The sequence below is a fragment of the Argiope bruennichi genome, chromosome 7, assembly GCF_947563725.1.
Source record: "Argiope bruennichi chromosome 7, qqArgBrue1.1, whole genome shotgun sequence".
Taxonomy (NCBI): Eukaryota; Metazoa; Arthropoda; class Arachnida; order Araneae; family Araneidae; genus Argiope; species Argiope bruennichi.
Window position 1 is genome coordinate 107,818,196 of NC_079157.1, and position 24,166 is coordinate 107,842,361.

At 26.2% G+C, this 24,166-nt stretch overlaps 1 protein-coding gene across 2 annotated transcripts in view; it reads left to right on the forward strand.

Moving 5' to 3' along the window:
- Window positions 1-23,854, forward strand: part of LOC129975970 (NBAS subunit of NRZ tethering complex-like) — a 93,422-nt gene extending 69,568 nt beyond the window's left edge. The window contains exons 45-58 of one of the 2 annotated variants that reach the window (XM_056089279.1): window positions 1,194-1,441; window positions 2,742-2,857; window positions 5,663-5,761; window positions 7,811-7,924; window positions 8,688-8,779; window positions 9,229-9,385; window positions 10,864-11,009; window positions 11,140-11,229; window positions 12,934-13,045; window positions 15,207-15,293; window positions 15,504-15,646; window positions 18,506-18,632; window positions 19,921-20,049; window positions 23,410-23,854. In XM_056089279.1, the coding sequence (XP_055945254.1) occupies window positions 1,194-1,441; window positions 2,742-2,857; window positions 5,663-5,761; window positions 7,811-7,924; window positions 8,688-8,779; window positions 9,229-9,385; window positions 10,864-11,009; window positions 11,140-11,229; window positions 12,934-13,045; window positions 15,207-15,293; window positions 15,504-15,646; window positions 18,506-18,632; window positions 19,921-20,049; window positions 23,410-23,691 (1,942 nt within the window). In that variant the 3' untranslated portion in view covers window positions 23,692-23,854. Of the gene's footprint in view, window positions 1-1,193; window positions 1,442-2,741; window positions 2,858-5,662; window positions 5,762-7,810; window positions 7,925-8,687; window positions 8,780-9,228; window positions 9,386-10,863; window positions 11,010-11,139; window positions 11,230-12,901; window positions 13,046-15,206; window positions 15,294-15,503; window positions 15,647-18,505; window positions 18,633-19,920; window positions 20,050-23,409 lie in introns of those variants that run through there. The other variant, XM_056089280.1, reaches the window with a different exon arrangement.
- The last annotated feature ends 312 nt before the right edge of the window (window positions 23,855-24,166 follow it).

Sequence of the window (24,166 nt, forward strand, 5' to 3'; positions counted from 1 at the left end):
TATACAACTAACCTAAAAGTAATTTAAATCTAATCCGCATCCGTTGATAATTGTTGTCAACAATCAGAACACAATGCGCATGCGTGAATTTTCAACGCCAGTTACGGTAACGCAAATGGACGAATTTTTCTACTCCAGTTAGGGTAACGCTATGCAAATTAGAAATTTTTAATTTCCTTTATTCTGTTTTATTTTAATTCAAAAGTACTTCAGAATGAATCTGAAAGATCGATTAATTAACAATGTTGAATTTTAAATGCATAAAACATTAAGGAAATAAACAGAATCGTTTGAAATAATTGGCCGAAAAATGTTAACTCTAGCCTCATTACTGTTGGGGGGAAAAAAACTGAAGCCTTACTCATTTGGCGGTGGAGAAAATGGAAGATTTTTTTGGCGGGAAAGTTAGTTTTTAATTAATAATTAAAATTCTAATTAAAAATTCAAAAAAAAAGGGACCCCAGGTGCACATTCCCGACCTCTAAGGTATACATGTACCAAATTTGGTAGCTGTAGGTCAAACGGTCTGGCCTGTAGAGCGCCAACACACACACACACACACACATTGAGCTTTATATTATAGATTATGTAGTTGCTTCATTTTAAGCATAAAAGAAAACATCCAACAACAACAAACTCAGTATGAATTTTAATTTTTAATATTAAGTAATAACTTATTCTTGATGCTAAATTATTCTTGATGCTGTGATAACAATCACAAAACAAATGAAGAATTGAACTTCATAATTTGACGCAGCAATTTTATCTCTTACATCATAAAAACTCATATTCCAATCCAGTTCTAATCCGATTATATGATAAATAGATAACTTACATGATTGATTATAGACTTTTTATGATTATTAAATGTCTTTTTCATTTTAAAATTATTTTCTGCTAAGGAATTGTTAATTTTGGTCTTCACTGTATTTTACTCCTTCAGTAATTAAGCAATGTGTATTTAATCCGAAAAATATTAATATTAAGATATAAAAGTATTTATAACCTGAAATATATCTGAAAATTGACAGTTGAATAATTGCTAGATTGATATTTAAGAATTTAATCTCTCTTATATGAGTTTAGGTGAATAATCAGAAGGGGAGATTTCCATATTATTAAAACATATTTTGATTTAGGAACTTTTTATTTCTTAATCTAAAAAGGAATATCTTTTCTTTTTTTTTTTTCAGTATATCAGCAGTAGTAATTAAAGAAAGAATTGAAAAATTTAAGATAAGTGAAAAGCTTCTGCAGCATAAAAAGGCATTTGAAACAAGACTAAAAGACTACATTTACCCTGGCATTAGTGGCAAAGATCATGAAAAACTTCTTATGTGCTTTTGTTTGTTAGAGGATTGTGGAGATAATGAAGATTCTTTAAAATTAAAACCAAGTATTCACAAGAAATTGCTCAATAAATTTAGGGCAACTATGAAAAGTAAATATTTCTCCATTATTTGTAAGAAATGAAATTTTTTCTGTTGTTTAAAATTTCTTTAGCACTTTTTTCATATATGTGGTGTTTATAAAAATTCTTATTACCATATCTACTGATTATATATTTATATATGTAATGATATTTTAATCTCTTAATTTAACCAAATTAATTTCCGAAGCTTTGTCTTACTTTAGCCCATAGTAAAATATTCTCTTATTTCTTGATCTTATTCCATGGATGAAGCTGTGTAAAAATTACCGCACAATCAATCTACATATCAAATGAAAGTGATCCCTCCGGTGCCTTTACCAAGGTGTCAAAGGTCAAAACGTGTATCGAATTGGTGCGTAGCCGGAAATCCTATGTTATATAAGACTAGTGATCATTTTGTTTTGCGCTCTTCTTTACTTCTGCTTTTTTGGCGCAAGTGCCTTGTCCGCATCTCTGCTTGTAAATAATTAGGCTTTCACAGAATGGATATTAAAATTAATTTAAAAATATAACATGTCTCTTCAACGTTTCGTCTGTCTTCGAACATGCATTCTGCTTCAACTAAAATAATGTTATATATATATATATATATATATATATATATATATATATATATATATATCATAAAACTCTGTTACTAATATTTTTGTATAATATAAATATTTTTAATTTATAATAAATATATAATAAAAATTTTGTATAATATAAAATGTGAGGAAATATTTTATTAATATGACTATAAAAGTGATAAATGTTGAAAATTCTGTATCTCTGTGAGAGATAAATTTATTGTTATTGTTGATAATATTTTTTTTGAATTTCTTTTACAATTTTTTCATGTATATGGTGTTTAACTTCATAAAAAATTTTATTACCATATCTATTGAATATATGTAACTGATCAAGACTAATTTTTTTATTTGAGGCTTCATAATTGCTGTAAATTACTAAAAATAACTTTTTTTCTTTAATTTTTAAATTTATTTCTATAGTTATCGCTTACAACTTATATAATGTAATATCATAAAAATATGTGACTAATACTTTAATATAACATAAGATGTGAAGAAATATGATACTAATATGACTATTACACTATTGAGTGATTAATTCTACATCATAGTACTTATGAGAGACATAAAATAAATGCTATTGTTGATAATATTATTTAAAAAAAAAATTTTATATAGGTATATAACCTAACATTGCTTTTTTAGAAATTGTTTTTTAATAACTATTGTATATTTAATGTAATCTAGAGGATAATTTTATTCTTTTTGGTAAGTGCAAATTCCTTATTTATTTTTAGGTATTGACTACAAGAAAGTTATGTCTCCTGGTTTATCTGCTAGTTATTTAACAGATATTTTAAATGAATCAAATGTTCATATATTTGCTAAAGTTGCTTCTGACATTCCTAAAAAAGTATGTTTTTAAATTTTTTTCTGAGAAATTTTATTTTTTATCTTAATCAAATGTTGATTGCTTAAAGTTCATATGCATGTGGTTATATATGAATCGTTAAAAAAATTATATTGCTTTTTTACTAAATTGTAAACAACTTTTGTAATTAAATAATATTTCTTATTAACTTATAATGAAAAGAATTATGTAATATGTGTTCCTTCATTATCATTACTATTTATTCGACCTTAATTGTTCTTTTTATTATAGTTGTAATTACAACATTATTTTGTGTGGAGCATTACTATTTATATATTTTTTTGTATAAAACTGCTGCAGTTGATTTGTATTTATTATAATTATTTCACTTTTCTTAGTGGTGAATTAAAGTTTAAATTTCCATTCTATAAATATTCTTTTATTTATTGAAGGAACTGGCATTAAATTTAGGAATTGCTATATGTTCTTATTATTGAAATTTTATGAAGCTAGTAAGTATTCTAGAAGGCCGGTGGCTAGGGACTGCAATACCGGACCAAAATTCCAATACCGGTATTCGGTATTTTTTAAATCTTAATACCGGGATACCGGTTTTAATACCGGTATTAGAAATTTTAGAAAAAGAAAGAAAACACAGGTGTTTCTTTGTTTTATTTGCCAGTTTTGTTAGAGAGTGTAAATATCACAAAAAATAATTTGTAATTTATAAATTATAACAGTATATAATCACAAAAAATTAAAGAAACATCTTATTATTTTAAATTACAAAAAAAAAAAAAAAAAAAAAATGTAAATATCACTATTCAGTCTGTGATACTATTACAAATTTTTGAAATGTGATCTTAAAAAGCATAATGCATCAATGGTACTGTCATTAAGCCTGAAAAGTAATTTGGTGTAAAAATGACCAGCTGTCGAAAACGCTGTTTCGGCATCTACGCTAGTTGGTAGAACTGTTAGCAATGCGCGATATATTTATTCTAAACCTCTAAATCCCTCATCTTCAAATAAATCGATTTCTCGTCGGATGGTTTTGGATATAGCTAATTTCTGTATTGTATTTTGGTTCGTTGAATTTTTTTTTTTTATTTATCGCTAATTCTAATTTTTGTTCAAGAGACAATTCCTTTTCACTATCGACAGTACTGACATCATAATCTTCGATAACTCAACCGAATTCTTCTGAATGTGGATAGGTTTGTGGGTAAAAAATTTTAAGAAAATTTACTCTAAACTTAATCAGATTTGAATGGGTTATTTTCTTTTCTTCTTTTTCATTTTCATTTTTAAAATCATTATAATTATGTAAATACCATGAGACATTTTTTATTTCGGTATGCCTTTCTTCTGTGCGATTTTTCAATGTAATATATAATTCTTCAGATAGTGATGTGTGCTGTTCTTTCAGTGACTGCAACATGAAATTTATTGTTGCATTAGCTGTTAATAAATTAGAATCTCTCTGACACAATGCCTCAATAGTCAGTTTTATTGGAAGTAGAGCTGATATAGTTCTGAATATTAAGTCGAATTCACTATCTGAAAAATTAATTTGCAGGTTTAAGTCGATTATTGCTTTTTGAATTGGATTTCTCAGTTTCAAAAATCGTTCCATCCTTAGGAGTAAACTGTTCCAACATGTTTTAGAATCTAATATTAACATATATTTTGTTTTATTTTCAGTTAATATATATTTTAGTAATATATCCTTTTTATAGGGGAACGTTTAAATATCTTAACAATTTTTCGAACTTTATAAATTATAGGAAGCAATTGATAGGTTAATATTTCATCCTCATTAGCAATATCTTCAACAATTACATTGTCATTATCTTCATTGTCAATATCACTCTCACTCTTACTCTTTTCAAAGTTGGAATCCGAAGTTTCTATATCCACAGTACTTGGATTCTTCTGTTCTTTATTTTTTTGGTATAATACATCTATTACTCCTAATTGAATTCCATGTGCATATCACAACTGCTGATTTGCACCAATCAACTTTTCAACTTTTTTCATAATTGTTGCTCCATCAATCGTTATGGATTCAATATTTTCTTTCAGGGATAATCCATGTTTCGCTAATTTAGATTGAAGCAATTAATTAAGCCATTAATTAGCTAATTAATTTCGCCCTTAGCGAGACATAAAAACAAAAACGTATACTATTTTGCTATGTTTGCGATATCTGAACATATAGTGGAGACAATTTAAAAAATTTTTAATAAATACCGAAAAACCGGTATTTAAACTTGTGAATACCGGTATTACAAAATTGTACAAATGGCTCAAAATACCGGTATTCGGTATCCCGGTATTGCGATCCCTACCGGTGGCGCAGTGGTAGATAGCGCTTTGCGCTCCCAACCGACAGGTCCGAGGTTCGCTATCCTCTGTCTGAGCAAGCTCGACTCAGCCTTTCATTCTTTCAGTGAGTCGATAAACAGGAGCAAGCATACTTGGGAACTAAACATTGGGGGCTCCTCGTTAGGCGGACTACTTAACCTGGACATATACCTTGCACCGAAGGCCCTTTGTCAAGAAAGCAGATATGGGCATTGTAGGCCTTGGCCCACATAAGCTGTCGTGCCACTGAGTTTAGTAATAAGTATTCTTCACAATAAAATTCAAAGAGATCCTGTAATTTGTAATTGAATCTTTTTTTTATTATTGCTTTATGAATAAATAAATTGAATCGATGTTTTTACAAAAATTAAATGTCTTAATACACAAGATACTAGTGGAATTTTCACAAATTTAAAGAAATTTACGTTGTTTTTAGGCTTTTTATGGTTTTATTAATTTAAAATAAAATTATTTTTATAGAATGGAACATTTTATGAATCATCAAATATTTATTGTCTTTGGGCTCAAAAATATTTTTTTGAAGGCAATGCACCAACTACTAAAATTCCAGCAACTAAGGTAAGTTTAGATTTGTATTCTGTTTCTTTTTTCGACATTAATATGGTATTAGTTAGCTTTTAATATCAACAAGCAAAAGAAAATTGCTAAATATTGCATAGAAGAAAAAATACTAAAAAGTATTTACTAAATTTCAAATCGTTAAAATTCAGCTAAAGCTATTTTTAAATGTATTCTCTCTCTCTCTCTCTCTCTCTGTGTATATATATATATATATATATATATATATATATATATATATATATATATATATATATATATATATTACTAATACTTTTTTAGAAACATTTCTTACTAATTTTTTATGGCTATTTCTCTTATCCAAAGCCAAAGAGAGTGAAATATCGTAATAAGGAAAATAACTTTGATGTGGAAGAATCGCTAGCGCACTTTTGAAAAATGCTAGCTCTGGCTTAAATAATATGTAAAAAAATTTATAAATAGCATTCAGTTATACTTATTTTTTTCAACTACACTATAAAATATTTATTATTGATAAATAAATTTATTCTCCAAGTATATTTCAATCGTACATTTTATGATTTTATTATTCAGTTTTGTAAAGATTCATGATGTGATAAAGAATAAATGAAAAGTAATTTTTAAAAATTCAGTTAGAACACTTGTCAGTTTCAAGTATAAAAAATGCAATAAGAAGTATTGTATTCATTTTAATATTCATTTTTTTTTGTATTTTGATATATTATTTATATATATGAAATACAATAGAGTAGATACAATAGAAATACAATATTTCATATATTATTTTCATATATTATGTGTATAACTTGAGAATGTTTGGAACTTTTTAAAACTAATTTATGAGGTTAACTTATATACGCTTCGCTAATCTCACAAAATATATAGGTATATTTTGTTTGCCGGGCGAAAGCGATAAATCGCTAAATTTCATCAAATTCAGCATTTTTATTATTTCTACATTTAATCTTTCTAAAATTTAAGAAAAATTGTTTCATTTTCGAAATTGTTTATTGCTGGTTTGTTTCACAATTCGGAGGTTTCCAAAGCCATACCAAATAGCTAGTTAGAATTTTCCGCAAATGCATCATTTGTAATTTGAAATGTTTTCCACGGGAATTTCTTTTCTTGCTCATCTTTTAAACAAAACATAAAATGATTTTTAAAAATAAGATTGAAGCTTATAATACAGCAGTTCATATAAAAGCTAGCAAATGAATGTGGGAGGAGAAATGTGCTAGCTACAGATAAGTTATCTGAGATGAAATTATCATCGTTGGCGTCTGCCATTTTATTGTATAACAACTTAATTGGAAAATATTCCACCCGTTTTACGTATTTAGCAATATTTTCCGGTAAGTTGATATTTACAGCATTAGTGATAAATCTCCGAAAAAAATTAAAAACATCTGCAACGAAGTCCTCACGGTAAATTGCCAACAAATAAAAACATGGTGCAATCATTTTAGTGAAATTTTAACATTTTATATTATGTGGAGTTTGACATAATCTGAAAATTGACAAATAAATATGGCCATAATAGACCATAATTATCAATAAGTATCTATACTTTACCCTGATTGTGACAAATCTGAAAATCGCAGTTTAAAAGAATATTTCCACTTTATACTGGTTTTGAATTTTGACTACAGTTTTGAACAAAAAAAAAATCTGTATTCTTGGTTAATGTATGGCTTGGCTTATATTGAGACCTTTGTGGTGACTATTAAATGTTGATTAAAGAATAAAAATGTAAATTGTAAAGTTATAATTACAAAACATAAATTGCCACCATTTGTAAATACATTAAAATTAAAATATCATTTTTTTAAAGATTTGATTTCAAAATCTATTTTTCCATATTTTTTTTTTTTTTTTGATAATTTATGTAGTTGTATTTTTAGAAGATTGAAATATATTATTAATTTTATTGACATTGAATTTTATAAATAAAATATTTCAAAAATACAAACTTAAATAAAAGTTTTTATAGTGCTTTAGCTGATATTTGCTCTAAAAAAATGTTTCTGTTATACTAAATAATTTCTGATTTCAAATTTTGATTTGCAGTCTGAATGGCTTCATAGATATGAATCTTGTTCTAATTTGCTTCAAAGACTTGATCCTGCTGATGTTTTAGAATTGGTTGACTGTATTGTTTTTTCAGAAAAAGCTTTTGAAAAAGTAAGTGTAGTATTTTTTTAATACTTAGTATTTAGTAATTTTTTTAAAAAATTACTAATCGCAAGATATAAAGAGAAGGTGTTGAGGAAAACTTATTTTGCCACAGAGGGAATAATCAAATTAAAATATTGAAATCCAATATTGAAGCAATTCTGAAAAATTCTGATCATTATTTGTTTTGGAGTAATTTACTTAATTAATTGCTTATAAAATGTAAAAGAGAGTCTAATGAATAGAAATATGAGAATAAAGAAGGTGAATTTATAATAGAACTAAATATGTATGCAAGTACCTGAAATTTTTAAATATCTATTGTGTTAATTCAAATAGGATGTTATTAAGAATGAATTGAATTTAAGTAATGGCTTATTATTAAAAATACTAACAATTAAGTCAGAAGCTTTTATATAGTCAGAGATGAAAATAGATTATTAAATATATAGTGTAATAAATTATGTTAATTTCACTACTATTTGGAAAGTTTAGTATATATATTCATTAAATTTGTTTATAACAAACGTTTCCTTTTATTTTCATTTAGTTTAACTCAGATTACTAAAGGTTTTGATTTGCATGCATAGATTAATACTTAAATGGTATTAAGTTTGATATTTTCAAAATCAATTCTGTATTCTCATAATATTTTGTGAAGCATTTATAATATATTACTATCTGAAATCTTTGCTTTGTCTGTTAATTGTGTTCTTTTATTTTGGAAAATTCTGCAATTCTTAAATTTAAAGGAAAATATGTTTTTATTTAGATGAGTATTGATTGCCGATCAGATATTGTAAAAAGAATTATTAAATTTTGTCGAGGAAAATCTTCAATTCAGAAAAGCAACATTCTATTAAGGTGAGTATTAGTAATTTATTCTAAAAGTTTAGCATAGGTAAGTTTTAAAGTATAAGCAATTCTATATCATTTGAATCTCATTAAATAAGGCTTTTCTCCCTAAATTCCTTTATTTAAAGTATTGCTATTATTATTTTTGATTATGTGTTGTGAATGATAATTTTTTTAAGAATTGTATTTTTTATTTAGTCTTTGTCTAGTATTTATGGTTAAATAAAAACTTAAAAAGTAACAGTCACAATTTTATTGTGTTTTCAGATTATTTGACTTAAAGAAACATATAATATATTGCCCATGTAGTTTACTGAGAATTTGAAATTTCTTAATCCACTCAATGTTTGGGGTAAATTTTTAATGTTGAGAAATAGATGAACAATGTATTACAATCATACCAACATTTTTATTTGCTTGATCGATTTTCTTTTTATTGATTTTTAACTCATTTCTAGTACTGAATGGAGTGAAGCTGCTTCGGCTCTCAATAGCCTTCACTTACATTTACAAAGACTAGAAGATGAGACCTTGGTTCAATTAAGAGAGTCTTTTGATCCAAAAGTGAAAATTTACTGTAAGGAATTTGATCTTTCCAAATGTGACCTTGAGAAGGTAAAGAATGCTTTTAATAACAAAAATTTTGTTTTATGTAAGAATATATATATATTCCTATATAATATAATATACAGGGTGATTCAAAAATCCTTAGGCAGACTGTGAGGATAAATTAAGCTTACATAAACAAATATTTTTTTTATCAAATATAAGCTAGAAATGCAAAAGGAAACTAAACCATTATAAGCAGTTGTTTCCTATTGATTTAAATAAAATTAAAGGGTGTGCCAGATAAAGTGTACATCATAAATTTAAATAGAATTTGAATACACAGGAGCAGAATGAAACGATTGTATGGATTTCATAACGCCATATAGAGAATAACAGATACAGTGACAAGTTAGATGTAATATTAACTGAAATCTCTGGAAAAAAACCTAAGTAGTGTGTAAAAGACTTGCCGTCCAAAACTAGGTACACTCTGTGTATTGCTATTCATACAATTGCATTGTTGTCCTGTTTGTTAATTTGCATTTTGTTAATATATTCATGGTAGCACTGCAGTTCATTTTTCTCTCCCATAGACAATTACTCTTAGAGAATTTTGCTCTATCAGTGAACTGAAATGAAAACTAAAATTAATAATTTTTCTTTTTCTGCTATGATAATAACTATTTTAATACGTGCCATTAGTCATGCATGCCACCTGATGGGACTTCTAAGTGTGAACTACCTATGAATGTTATAACATTACATTTTATTGTAGTAAAAATCATTCAAATATGAGCCACTAGTGGTTCACATCACTAGATGGATTGTCTAAATGTAAGTCAGCAGTGGTTCCTGTTGCTGTGAACATGGTAAGCCTTTGTTGCATTATTTATCTGGTGCCTTCATTTCTTGCACTTAATCAACTAAACAAAACTATCCATATACCATTCACTCATTACATTTGGAACCCCATGTTCTATTGTAAAAATGATTTAATCTGTTTGTTTGACCTGCCTTTTTATTTGCCTACAGACTTTTGAATCATCTTGCCTATGCACATTTACAAGAATTTCTCAGTAGAAAAGATCTCTGTGATACTGCATTCGACATTTTTTTTTTTGTCATTGCTACTAATTATTTAAAACTATTTTAGTTTATCTGTGGAGAAACTAAGAGAAAAATAATCACTTTATAGAGTCTGGCAAAGACATTTTTTAAAAAATTTATTTTGTAAATGGCTGTTCTTCCTGCAGGAAACAAATACCAAATGAAGTGATAAAATTATTTCAACTTGAATAATTTTCTTTTTTTATTTTAAATTTACAGGAACTGTGACTTTGTTTCTGAATATCAGTGGCTCATTTTTTTATATTTATTTTTTCACACTTTTAAAATGGAAATGCAAAAAGAAGTGAAAAAATTATGTTAATTATTGGCATATATAATGCATATTAACATGCATAAATTCCAAACATGATTTACTTGTTATATACCCTGGTGATTTATTTTTATTTACTTGAGATTGTTTCCTTTAATTTTGTTAGCTGAAATGCTTATTAGCAAGGATAGTTTTGGAAGGACCAGATCTGGACCTATTAAAGACTTTCATTTCTTGCTGCCCATCTGAAATTGGTTGGGAACCATCTGATGCATATATGAAAGCGATTAATGTTATTTGTGAACAAATCAAGTACGAATTTATTTCTATTTAATATAAATGTATAATTACTGTGGAAATGAAAATTGAAATCAATGAAAATGTTAGAGTTTATTTAAAAAGATGATTTTAAAGTATTTATTTATTTATTATTATTTTCCAGGCATCCACAAAATTCTTCTTTTACTTGCTTCAAAGAAGTTCCTCCTATTCAAGCTTTAGAAGCTATTTTGCATGACATGACCAAACAACAGTATGTTTTTTTTTTTTTCCATCATTCATAATAAAGATTTTAGTTAATTCATGTACTTTCTGCCATTTTAGGAAAGAAATGTTTAAGAAAGAGATTCATAGATTCTATTCAGGCATTTTAAATTTTATCTTAGAAGAAGTGAAAAAGAATTCTGACAAATTTCTGCATTTCTAAATGAAACATCTAAATCGAATTTTAAAGACATTTATATTATATATATAAATATTTATATTTTTGATATTAAAACATGTTATTTTAATTCCATTTTATGCTTATATTAAGAATCTAGATTTAAATATTAGTCAAAACTTTTAATTATATTTCAAATGTATTGAATTGCATGCACAGAATTAATTGTTCAATATATAAGAATGTTAAAATGTATCATTTCCCAATTTTAACCAAATGCTCTGTTGCAAATATGTGTGCGTGCGTGTGTGTGTGTGGTTATTAATAATGGTTTAAAATTTTCATGATTAATTTATTTCTAAATGTCATAATCAGCTTTCATATTTTTAAAAAATAATTTGTGGTGCATGTATGAGTTTAGGGGAGGGGAATGTAATTTATTATATTAGCTTCATAAAGAATGTTTTATTTAAAAATCATGCAATTTGTTTTTTGTTTCATTTAAAAAAAAATTAAAGTAAAAATATATTAAAAAAAAACATTTTTTAAATATGGTTGGAGAAGTCATTTTTTTTATTTTAATAATTTTCTAGTGTTTAGTTTTTAATGTATATTTAATACTCATAAATATTATGGAATTTGTGAATCAATTTTTTTCCATAAATTAACTGCAGGTGGTATCACTGATATAAATAAATATTTAATTATCATGAAGAATATACAATTGTAGAAAATCTTAATCCTCTAGAACATCAAGAAGTGAATGAAAAAGTGATTATAAAATACTATCTTTACAAACTTGAAACAGATTCTATAAAAATATTTCATAAAAAATGGTTTAATTTTTTTTAGTGTTACCATGTTCAAATATATTGTTGTTTTAGGGGGAGAAAGGGGGGATGAGATGTCATGTACATAATATGGTGCCAAAGGTAAAAATCTATAGCAACAATTAAGCTAAGGCATATCAAAATGCTTGTCCAATGTATGCAAGAGGGGAAGTGTTGAATGGTTTATATTACTAAATTACTTTACATTTATTATATACCATAATATAAATTGAAAACTTTTTAAAATTCATTTGAAAATTTTGTAATTGCAACTTTTGTAATTGCAATTAAGAAAAATAACCATTATTATAACTGTTTTGTATAAATTAAAAATATTTTTGACAAAATTGTAAATTCTCAGAAAAATTAAATTATCTGAAACTAAAAACTTAAATAGTAATTTTACATAGGAATTTCCATTTTAGGCTCTTGTATAATTTGCTATAATATCTTGACATCACAAATAATTATATTTTTTTAAAGTTAAAAGTTTAAAAATTTCATTTAAGTACTCGATATGCCACACACTTCATGTTCTACTGTTTTTTTATAAAACATTATACCATTTTTTAGAAATTGTATTGGATTATGTATTGCTTTAATATCTTAAAAATAGTTAATTTTTATTTGATTTTTTTCCTTGCAATATATTTGTATTTGTTTGAGCACCCTTCTCTAATTCAACAATTTTAGATTCATTTGTTTTATTTTAGATTCATTTCAACATTTGTTTTATTTTAAACAGAGAAGAATTAATGATGATAGAAGGTATGGCTACAGAGATGCTTAATGAATTTTGTCAAGATTCAGAAGTTCCAGTGGCAACTAGGTTGAGTATTCTTCAGTTACTGGAAAAGGTAAATCTCAAAAACTTCTATTAAATCTTTTACAATGAACTCTCAATTTTTATAAATACATATAATAATATTTGTTTACAATATGAATTCCCAACAGTGGATTATTTATTATGGAAGAGGGTACATTGAATTTTTTTAAATATATAATCAACAATGGTCCGGTAAAGGTTGGGCTTTGCTTTATAATAATGTTTTTGTAATATAGGTCAGAGTGGATCAACAGGAATATTGATTATATTTTATTTCAGATAATTAGATATAGTTTTATGTCCATGATTCCTTCAAACTGACAAAAATTAAAGTCATGTTATTGTAATTGTCTTACTTAAGTCCTGTTTTTTGTGTAAATGGACCTTTCTGATGGATACCAATCCATTGATATCATTGCACTTAAAAATTTAATTATCTGGGTTCAGTTACTTTCAGAATACTGTAACTTTTATTTATCATACAAAATGCACAGATTGCTTTTTCCTTAGCTTTAAAGAAAAGTAGAAAAGTATGAGATTAAATACTGAGTGAAACAATGAAAACATTTTGAATACAGAGCATCAATATAATCTATTATTAAAATAAATAAATTGTAATTCAGAAACCTTTGAATATTTGTTAAATTAGTATAATTAAAAAAGATTATTTTTAAATTCTGAAACATTATAAAATTAATTTTTGAGCAGTAATATTTTCAAGAGTAACAATAAGAAAATTCCTAAAATTAAGATTTCAGTGAGTTTTAATTAGTAAAATTTCATAGAAAGAAATTGCTCTGAGGTGCACATTCTTACTTTCCAGGTATATATATGTACCAAATTTATTAGCTGTAGGTTAAGTGGTCCAGCCCATAGAGCACAAGTAAACACATTTATCAATAATTTATTGATAACTAGCAAACTTTGACAACCAGCTGATTCCCAAGAAATATGCTTGCTGAAATTTTAATTTCAATATTTTATGCAATTTGGTCTCTCAATAGCTTTTTTCAGCAGAATATTTTTAATCTTCAAATTTTGGTAGTCATATAACTTATAATGGTTATGAATCCTTAAGCCATTCTTTTTATTGTAAAATGTATCACCATGAATTTTTGTCAGCTCCCATAAAATTTGAATTTTAAATTGTAGTGGAAGTGTTTAAACTCATTTCAATTAAAACAAAAATTTTTTGCTAAAATCAAGCAGACTTTTTAAAAATATAATTACAGAAAACAGAATCTTTCAGCATTGTAATTTCATGTGTACTGCAGAATATTTTTTTGTAATAGTGTAAATTCTCAAAGAATAATTCAATAAGAATTACTCTTATTCATCAAAAGGTTTGGTTTTACTTTCAAAAGGATTTAAATCAGTAAATAATAATATTTCACATTGTTTCAGTCAATAAATGTACTTCCGAAAAAATTATGAAGTCTTAATTTTATACAGCCCATTGGTTGTAGGGAATCATATTTAATGAAATATTCATCATATTCCAACTTAAAAAACAAAGCAAAAAATAAACATATTTATATCTTCTGCAACCAAAAGTGACCAAGTTATGAATTTTTGAATATCACTATTTTAAAACAATTTTATAATTTTAGGCTAACCAGCATTGAAGAAACTGGGCATTGTTAAGAGTGAGATTGTCAATGGAGTGTTCTAAAATTGCACATTTTTCTAAAATATTAATATTCAAATTTTCATAACTCACTGTTTTAGACGCAATAGAAAGGATCTTTCTTTATAAAAAAAATGCTAGTGTCTGAAAAATATTTTATTGAATATGACACATAGGACCGAGGGTCTGTATAAAAATATACAATTCGTCATCATCAAAATATTTATTCAGAATATTATTAGAATATTTATTGACTTTATAAAATAGAATTCTTTACTTCATTTAGTCCATTTTTTCTATTAGATGTATATATCTAATACTCATGTTTAAAAATTATGTTTTGCAACTCATTTAAAGTGGACATCAGGCACATATATAATCTTGCTTGCATACAAAATTATTGAATTAATAATTTTGATATTTTAAATGTTAGCAAAAATCTTTATCTTGCAGTTATTTTTCTAGAAAATATCATATTTCTGGTTTCATGGTGCCCTCATTAATTTGTATTTGGTGTTGAGTTTGCTGCTTTTGTTCTGTTTATACATTTTGAATTTCTCCCTAGACAAATTTCATTTCTCCAGAATATTGTGATCTGCTTCTTTTGTATCGAACCCAAGCAGTCGTTTCAGCCACATGGCCTGACCTTCAGGTAGGTTGTTGTAAATTTTTAAATTCTTTACAATTCACTTATATAAGTTTAAAATTAAAATCTGATCCATATTAATCAAGCATATTATTTTCAAGACACTTAGTTACAAGGAGTTAATAGATAATACTTTTACAGATTTTTTTTTTTAATTAAAAATTTAAATTTGCTACGACATTTAAAAGGCATAGTTAAGTATTTTCTTTCACATAGGTATCAGAAGATGAAGTGAAAGATGAATTTCAGCGGAAAATTTTATTTGATAGCCTTTTGTGTCAATGTCATGCTGTAGAACATTTCAATTCTCTTGCAAAGCTTTTGAGTCATTGGCCGCCCTTTACTCCTTCAGAATCATGGTAAGTTAGTTTTGAGACTTTTTGTTCTGATAATATTTGAATTATAAACATTTTTAACATAAAATAAATAGGTTTGTTGAAAATCACTTATTTAAAACTTCAGCATTAAATTTAGTTTTGTATATCTTTTTACAAGAAATGTGGTGGTGTTTGGATTCAAATCAAGAAATATTTATTTTTAATATATTATTAATTTTACAACATTCTTTGATTGGTGAGTGAAATGCATGATAATAATATAGCAGTGAAATGTTGTATTCATTACTTTCTCTTATGTGTCATATAAGGCGGTGCCCATAATTTTTATTTTAAGTTGAAATGCAAAGCACTTGACACAGTATGCAAATTGTCTAAATGCTACATTAGATTATCTTACAAAATTAAGCTAATTAAAATTGATAAAGTAACCAGTTCACAAATATTATTTATATAAGAAATTTAAAGCAGTTAAAGCAAATTTAAAACATTGGTAGTTTTTCTTTCCTCCATCCATAATGTGAATTTTCAAAATAATTAACTAAATTTCAAAATACAAAATAAATCTAATAATAAGCCATTGGTCTAGTACTAGGATTGCATTAGACATGAATGACTGAGATTTTCAGTATGTTTAATTTGTATGCAGCAAAATGAAAATAAATAAATAAATATTCATAGAAAATTGATGTGTTGATTGTACATCATTATTCTTCAATACATTGGATAAGCTTTGTTCACATATGAACATAATGTCAAACTACATACCTTGGCCAAATTATTAAATGCACTCAGTTTTATTTTAAATTTAAAAGCAGGCTACATAATATAAAATAAATATTATTACGGAAATTTTCCAAAAATCCAAAAGATCAACATGTTAGGTGTAGTAAGTGTCCAGTGAAACAGTTAAACTGCTTCGGTAAAAATAACAACATTTATTCAACTCGAACACACAGGTAACAAAAGAAAGCCATAACATACACAAGAATAGCACTTAAATAAACAGAAGCATACAAGTAGCAATTTGGTAATAAACAACCGCAACATTACAGAATGTTCCGCAAGAAGAGAGACTTTACACAACTATTCACGCCCCTCAAATGTCTGCTGTACTCCATTGTCTGTTCACTTAAGCTGATGTAGATAGCCACCTCACTACTAACGCAATGCTCGACTCAACACTGACTGACTATTAAGCGCATGACTCAATGCTGCCTCAATACTTGATTCAACTAATCATTTGAGCTTAAATGAATTGATTCCAGCTCTGTCTTCTGACTTTTTATAATTTCTATGATAGAGCAAAGACGGTTCTAGAAAGGTCACCATAGCTTGCATCCTACTATACCTATCAACAAAATTCCTGAAGATATTGGAATCTTTTAATTTGTTGCCAATGTCACAAGACATTGAATAGATTCCACTAAGCATTTATCAAATCTATCTATAAAACTGTCTTTTTTTGGATGGAACTAACTACACTGGGAGGTAACATTACAAATTCATAGCAATATTTTTACTTGGATTATGAAAATTGTTATGCATTTAATAAGATATTTGGGCATGTTGCATTTGTGACATGACCTTAAACATTTATGAAAGCCTGAAAAAAAATCAAAGATATTTAGCAATTGATTTTGTAATATAGGATGATAGAAGAGAATCTCATAATCATGTGTTCCAAGTGCCAAAAAGAATCAAGGTTTTAATCCAAGAGAACTCCAACTAAATACTTGAAAAAAGAAAATTATTATTACTTCATTTGTATTATTTGCAAAATTAATTGTAAACATTGCTTTAATTTCAAACTTTTTTTTATTATTTACAATGACTTCATATCAGTACACTTGCGTTTCTTTCACAAATAGGAATAATAATAATAATACTTTAAAAAATGCTTCATTTAATTCATGCATATTAAAAATACATGATGCATGAAATAATTTGGCCAGAGACTGTATTAAATTTGTTCCCACACTCTATTTGTTGTCACTTGTTATCCTTCAAGTAATATTTGACAATATTTTTGAAATTTATTAATATTTAAAATGATTTTTTTTTCTATGTAGAACATTCAAAATATTTTTTTTAATGTTGTTTTAGTATAATTAAGAAGGGAATTAATAATTGCCTCATGTATTGTTTTTGTTTTCAAAAAGACACAAATTTACAAAATATATTCATATTTGCCATTTGTTTTCGCATTTAATTTGAAGAAGAAAAAATTGCAATTGCTATTCAATATTGCTACTTAGAAAGTGTTCTGAAATCTTAATAAATGTGAACTATATATATATATATAATAACAATTCCTTCTTATATTGATGAATATGTATGATTTTTTTTATGCTTTTAGTTATTTCTGAAAATCTATACAATTAATACAGGATATTTATCATATATTCTTAAAAATATTTATGATTCTTAAAAGAATCCATTTAAAGAATTTTTTAAAAATATAATTTTGAACAAACTTTTTTTTATTTTATGGAAATAAAAGAATATTCTTCAGAAATATAAAAATATATATGAAAAAATGACAGATCTAGCAAGAGATTTTGATTGCTTAATTTGCATTCTGCTATTGATAGAAATATATAATAAAGTAGTTATCAGGAACTATGTTTTTTTTTTGTTTGTTTGTTTCTAAAGATTTGTGACAGATAATTGTGAATTTTTAAAGTTATTTATAAACCTTGTCTTTGAACACTGTGTTAAATCTATGATGAGGATTTTGAGAAAACTTTTTGGGAAAAATTATTCATTTGAAGAAAATTTTTTAATAGGTAATTATGACTTACAGCTAGAAATATTTTACTGTGTCATGTTTAGCTCAAAACATTTAGTTATGAGGAAAAAGTGATTTGTTTTTTTCTTTAGGAGCTGCTGTGATGAGCCATGGACCAAACTTCTATGTGGATTAGTCTCTTTATCAACCAAAGAAGCTCTTTCAACTGCAATGATTATATTGGAAAAAGCTCTTTCTTATCCAAAATTCGGTTTTGAGGTAATATTTTTTTCTTTTCTTCTTCTGAACATAATCGCTTGAATGAAAAACAAACATTTTTGAAAATTAGGATAATATTTGTTCATTATATTTTAAATTTTTGTGTATAGCTTTAAATCAGCTAACTGTCACAACTTGGAAATAAATCTTTTTTTTTTTTGTGATGAAACTTAAAATTTCTTTTGTTTTATTAATTGTAACATAAATATCTAACAACTTTTGGAAATATAATCTGAAGGTAGTTAGATAACAGAATTTTCTAAAACAGATAAGTTGATTCTGAAGATTTGCTAGTAAGGATATTTTAATTCTGTTGAAGCATCTGTAATTTTGTCTGATTAAAAACAGGGAAAATGTTTATTATAAATTATTGTTGATGCCCAATCGAACTAAAAATTAGAAAATACTTTGGTCTTTAACTTTTCCTTTGTGAACTGTACAGATATTGCACTTTTGTTTATGAGTGGAGTACATAGATTGTATTATCCGTTAGGGTTGCATTCTTCTGATAGAGCTAATCTATTGGTTCTCTAATAATTTTACGTGTGGTATTACTTTTTAATATGGCTTCATGATATGGTAATAACTAAGAAAACTATGCTAACAATATAAATGGTATACATATCTTTCATTGGCATGGAAAAAGGAAGAAACAGGACAATTTTTCTTTTCCTCTACTAATATTACTACCTTAAAAATAATAACTTGGATTTTTCTATAGTATACTGTAAAAGGATTAATCAATCTAAAATTTATATGAACCTTACTTCATTGATGTTTTAGAATAAAATATGAATTTTTTGTAAGATTTTTAGTCATTATAATTTTGATAAAAAAAATTATGATTTAACATTGTACCAAATAATCATTAAAATGCATTTATTATATTTTCTCAGTTTACAAGATTATTCAGTGTTATTGAACGTTTTTAATAAATAGAGTATATTGTATATGAGGAATCTTTGTTTGGTATCATTTAAAGTTTTTGTTCAAGGGAAATAATCTTGGATGTTTAGGGAAATAAAACCGAAGGTATAAGAATAAAATATTGTACTTTGTTGCAAATTTTTATTTAAAAATTATTTTATAATAAAATTAATAGTAAAGAAGTAATGATTTTAAAAAAATAATAGGATATATTTTCATGAATACAGCATATTCTGTTTGTATCAAAGGGCTTTTTTTTTTTTTTTTTTTACATTATGTATTTTTATTCAAAAGTAATTGGCTAAAATTTGGAAAAATAATTTGTTTCAATACAAATTAAATTAATTATTTTTTTTTTCAGAACTGTCAGGAAGTATTCCAAAAAGTCAAGGAACAGAATAGTATACTTCACACAATGAAATGTGCTCTAATAACAAATCATGATTTTTTACATTCCAAAGCAATAGAACTCTTGGAAAATGGTACCAAGGTAATGGTTTGTTTGTTTTCAGTGAATGAAATATTTTTAAGAAAAGTATCGGATAGGAGAATGTTTTTTTATTTTTTGTTACCATTAAAAAACCCAGTAGTAGTGGTCAGATCGAAACTTCTCCACTTGCACTTGATAATGAAACAACTGAATATACATTTTAGAACCCCCTCCCCCCTTTCTTTTGACAAACTGTAACCAAAATTTGTCACAGGTTTATATTTTAGTGAAACGATCACATTCCGAATTAATGTTACCTCTGCTGTTCAATTTTGAGTTATCTTATTTGCATGCATGCAAAAGTACAGACCACCAGACAATCGCTCTGTTCATAGATATAGTTTGATTTTTTTTTAAATTGGACTTGAGATGCTGAAACTACTTATTAAATTTCATTGATGTATGTCTTTGGGGTTTTCAGTTATCATGTTCACAGACAGATATAATTCTATAAATGCATTTTTAAGATTCAGGGAGATTTGAAATGACAAGATGTAACAAAATCTCAAAGCCTATAATTTTTCTGATTACAATAGTTTATATATAAGCAAATTCATTTAACCTTAAGAGACCAACAAATGATTATAAGCAACATCGTTTTCCACCTTATTTCTGATTTTTTTTTTTTTTTTTTTTTTGCTTTTGAGTCGAACACAAAACCAAATAATAAAAAAATCTTAATGAAATATGATTTACATTTTTGTTTGAACATCCAAGTGTTGATTGATTTAATGTGAAAGAGGAAAGACAAAAATAATTTCTGCAATACTTTGAGATATTTTCACATATAACTTTAATATATACTGAAAAAGACAAATTGCAATATATGGAAAAATTTTTGGCTTCTTAATGTTTTAATGGATTTTATTAATAACTAACCCCTTTCAATACCAGTTGATTCAATGGGAATTTGAGTTGTGCTTACTTATAATTAAATATCGGCATTCTCTAAACAAAATAAGCATAAAATTGTGATAGAGATTAAAGCCATATTAATTTAATGGATGAAACTTGTTCTATCCATTGTGCATATGAACTATCCCAACAGTATCAAGTTCGATGCCATTATAGAATTTAAAAATGTAATTATCTGGTTCATCTATTTTCAAACCTCTGCAATACTGCATTTTCACTTTCTTATTTATCATGCAAATTGTACAATTATTAAATAGCCAAAATTTAAAAATATATATATATATACTTTTAATAATATCAATTTAATAGGCTTTTTTTTTTTTTTTTTTTTTTTTTTTTTTTGCATTTTTGAGCTGTAATATTTTAGACAGTTACAGTGTATCAATGCCTAGATTTCAATTATTTTTAATTAATTAAAATTTTATGAAAATGAATACGCGCTGCATGTTCCAAAATATAGATGCTAAATTTGGTGGTTCTAAATCTAATGATTTGCTGTGTAGAATGGTAACATGAACACATAAATATTCTGTTCTATTATTAGTGGATATATGGTAATGTGCATATATATTTCAAATTGCAACAAGAGTTAAAACATTTAAAAATGTAACCCTTTTTAATCGATGAATAAACAGCTCATCCCCCCCCCCAAGAAAAAAGGGAAAATTCACATTGTATTGATCATTGCTACTGTATACAAGTGGGAAGTTCTGCGTAAGTATTCTCTTTAATGGTTAGTTTGAATTTTTAATAAGCAATATATTAAGAACATACTCTAATATGCATTTAACAATTTTATTGCAATACATGTATTTTTCTTAATACATAAACAATCTCTAAGGTTAAATATGTTTAAACACAATTTTTATAAGATACACACAATGAAAAACAGAAATATCACTCACAATTTGATTTGAAATATTAGTTAACTGCTTAATAAAATCTTGTTTGAAAGCAGTAACATATACATTAAATAGAAAATCAGCTCATTGCTCTGAAAACAAAACCATTTATCGACAGGAATAATTTTTGAATGGAATGATATATATCATTTCCATCTCTTGTATTTTTTAAATGATTAATTCATTGCAACAGATGAAAAATCATTATTTATGACAAGCTGCAAAGCATTTTGAATATCAATCAGGGAACATGTAGTTTAAATTTTATTATATATATAAATAATTCTTTGTTGATATTTTCCCCTCCCTTTCTTATCTGAATCAATAGTATCTGATTCATTAGAGAAATTCTCTTTTATCTTTATGATGATTAGAAACTGTAAAATAAAATAGTCATAATTTTTGTTTTAACATAGAAACTTGCGAATTTACAATTCAGTTTAAAAAGCAAACTGTAAATGCTAGAATCTCATGTAGATCATTGATAATCCATGTTTTGTAAATCCTTTTAAGATTTAAACAAATTACATTACATTCATGACCTGTAAAATTGGATGAATCCTTAGTGTGTGATTTCAGTAATTTTTTCTCCTTCTGACCTATGAAATAAAATATTTGATTCTAAAGATTAAAGTAAGTCTAATTATTGCAGTGTGACTGAAAGAAAAAGGGGGATGAATACATACATTTGACTATTTCATTGCCCAAGGGAAAGTTGACATAATCTGGTGGTAGAGTTTGAAACAGTTATTTTGTTTTTCAGAGCAAAGAGCTACTCGACATTCTTGACATTGTATGGTAGTCCGTTTTTGAACATGATTTCGACTGCAAAGCGTGCACCTCCGCCTTGTGCTGCGAACAGGAACATGCAAACCCATAAGTGCTTGGAATGCTGCCTCATTTTCTGAACCTATTGGGGTTAAATTTGGAGCTGAGTAAGCTTTAAAGATTGACACAGTTTAACAAGGATTTGAAATATCTCACACATCTAATTGAATCGATAATGAATAAAAGTAAAGCATAAAACTAATATCTATGAAATAAATTATAAAAATAACTGCAATCAACTTTTTAGCCCTTTGCAGATGAGTTTAAGCAAATAAGCATTATTATTATTATTATTTTTTGTTGTTGTTGTTGTTGCTTACACTCATTCACAGAAGGTAATCCTTTGAGCATAAAAGTGATTTAATAAAGTTTGCTATCATTGAATAACAGAAATTATAGCCCATCATATCTTAATATTTAATTTTCAGTTTTCAAACTAAAAAAATATATCAAATTATTGAATATCATTTTACATGCCCAAAGGTGTAAAATAAAAATATATTTAACCAACTTAAGTCTAATATTAACATAAAATAATGCTAAATAAGTAAAAATATAATTACTTTGTAAAACCAAAATTTTATACTAAAAAATGTTCATGCAAAAATAAATAAAAATATAAATGCAAAAAGAATAAAGATTCTTAATTTATGTGATAAACTGTGGAAAAAAACATTTGTATGTGTATTAAAATTTGTTTTCCTCCCATTTCTAGATTACCACTGATGATTATGATAGCGAACTATTGGATTTGATACTAAAACGCAGCTTAACAGCTCAAATAATATCTACTGATCTTTATAAACCAGTTATTGAATTCTTGTTGCACTGCCAAGATGACAGCATACAAGAAGACTACAAGACAATGGACACTGTAATTAAAGAACTATATGAGGCTGGTTATAGTTTTGAAGCTGGCAGCCTTGTATTGATTAAAAATTCAATACACACAGGACTTAGTACATTTTCTTCAGCAATTAGGATTCTACGTGAGTAGTATGCAGCAACTAAGTCCAATGAATCTGTGGTGATACTGTAAAAAAGAAATCAAAGTTTTATATGAATATATTTATCTTTTACAAATATCAGTGTGCATAATTATTTATTTCATTCAAGAAGTATTTGTTTTTTAAATAAATAAAAATGCAACCTAACAATGAGATGATTAGCTGGTTATAGTTACATGATAACTGCATGCAAATATACTACATACTACAAGAACATCACATTCCATTCAAGGTAATCAGAATACTTCACAATAAAGCTCGGATATTTTTCCATGATAATTTGCCACATGAAATTTCAACAGAAAAACTTCAATACATATATAGGTATGTGCACTCTTATAAATAAAAAGAGTGCATTGCAGTATTCATGATTAAATTAATAAACTGACAACAAAAATGCAAATAATTATGCAATTACATGTTAACGAGTTTATAACAATGATATTTTAAATATTAAATAATGAT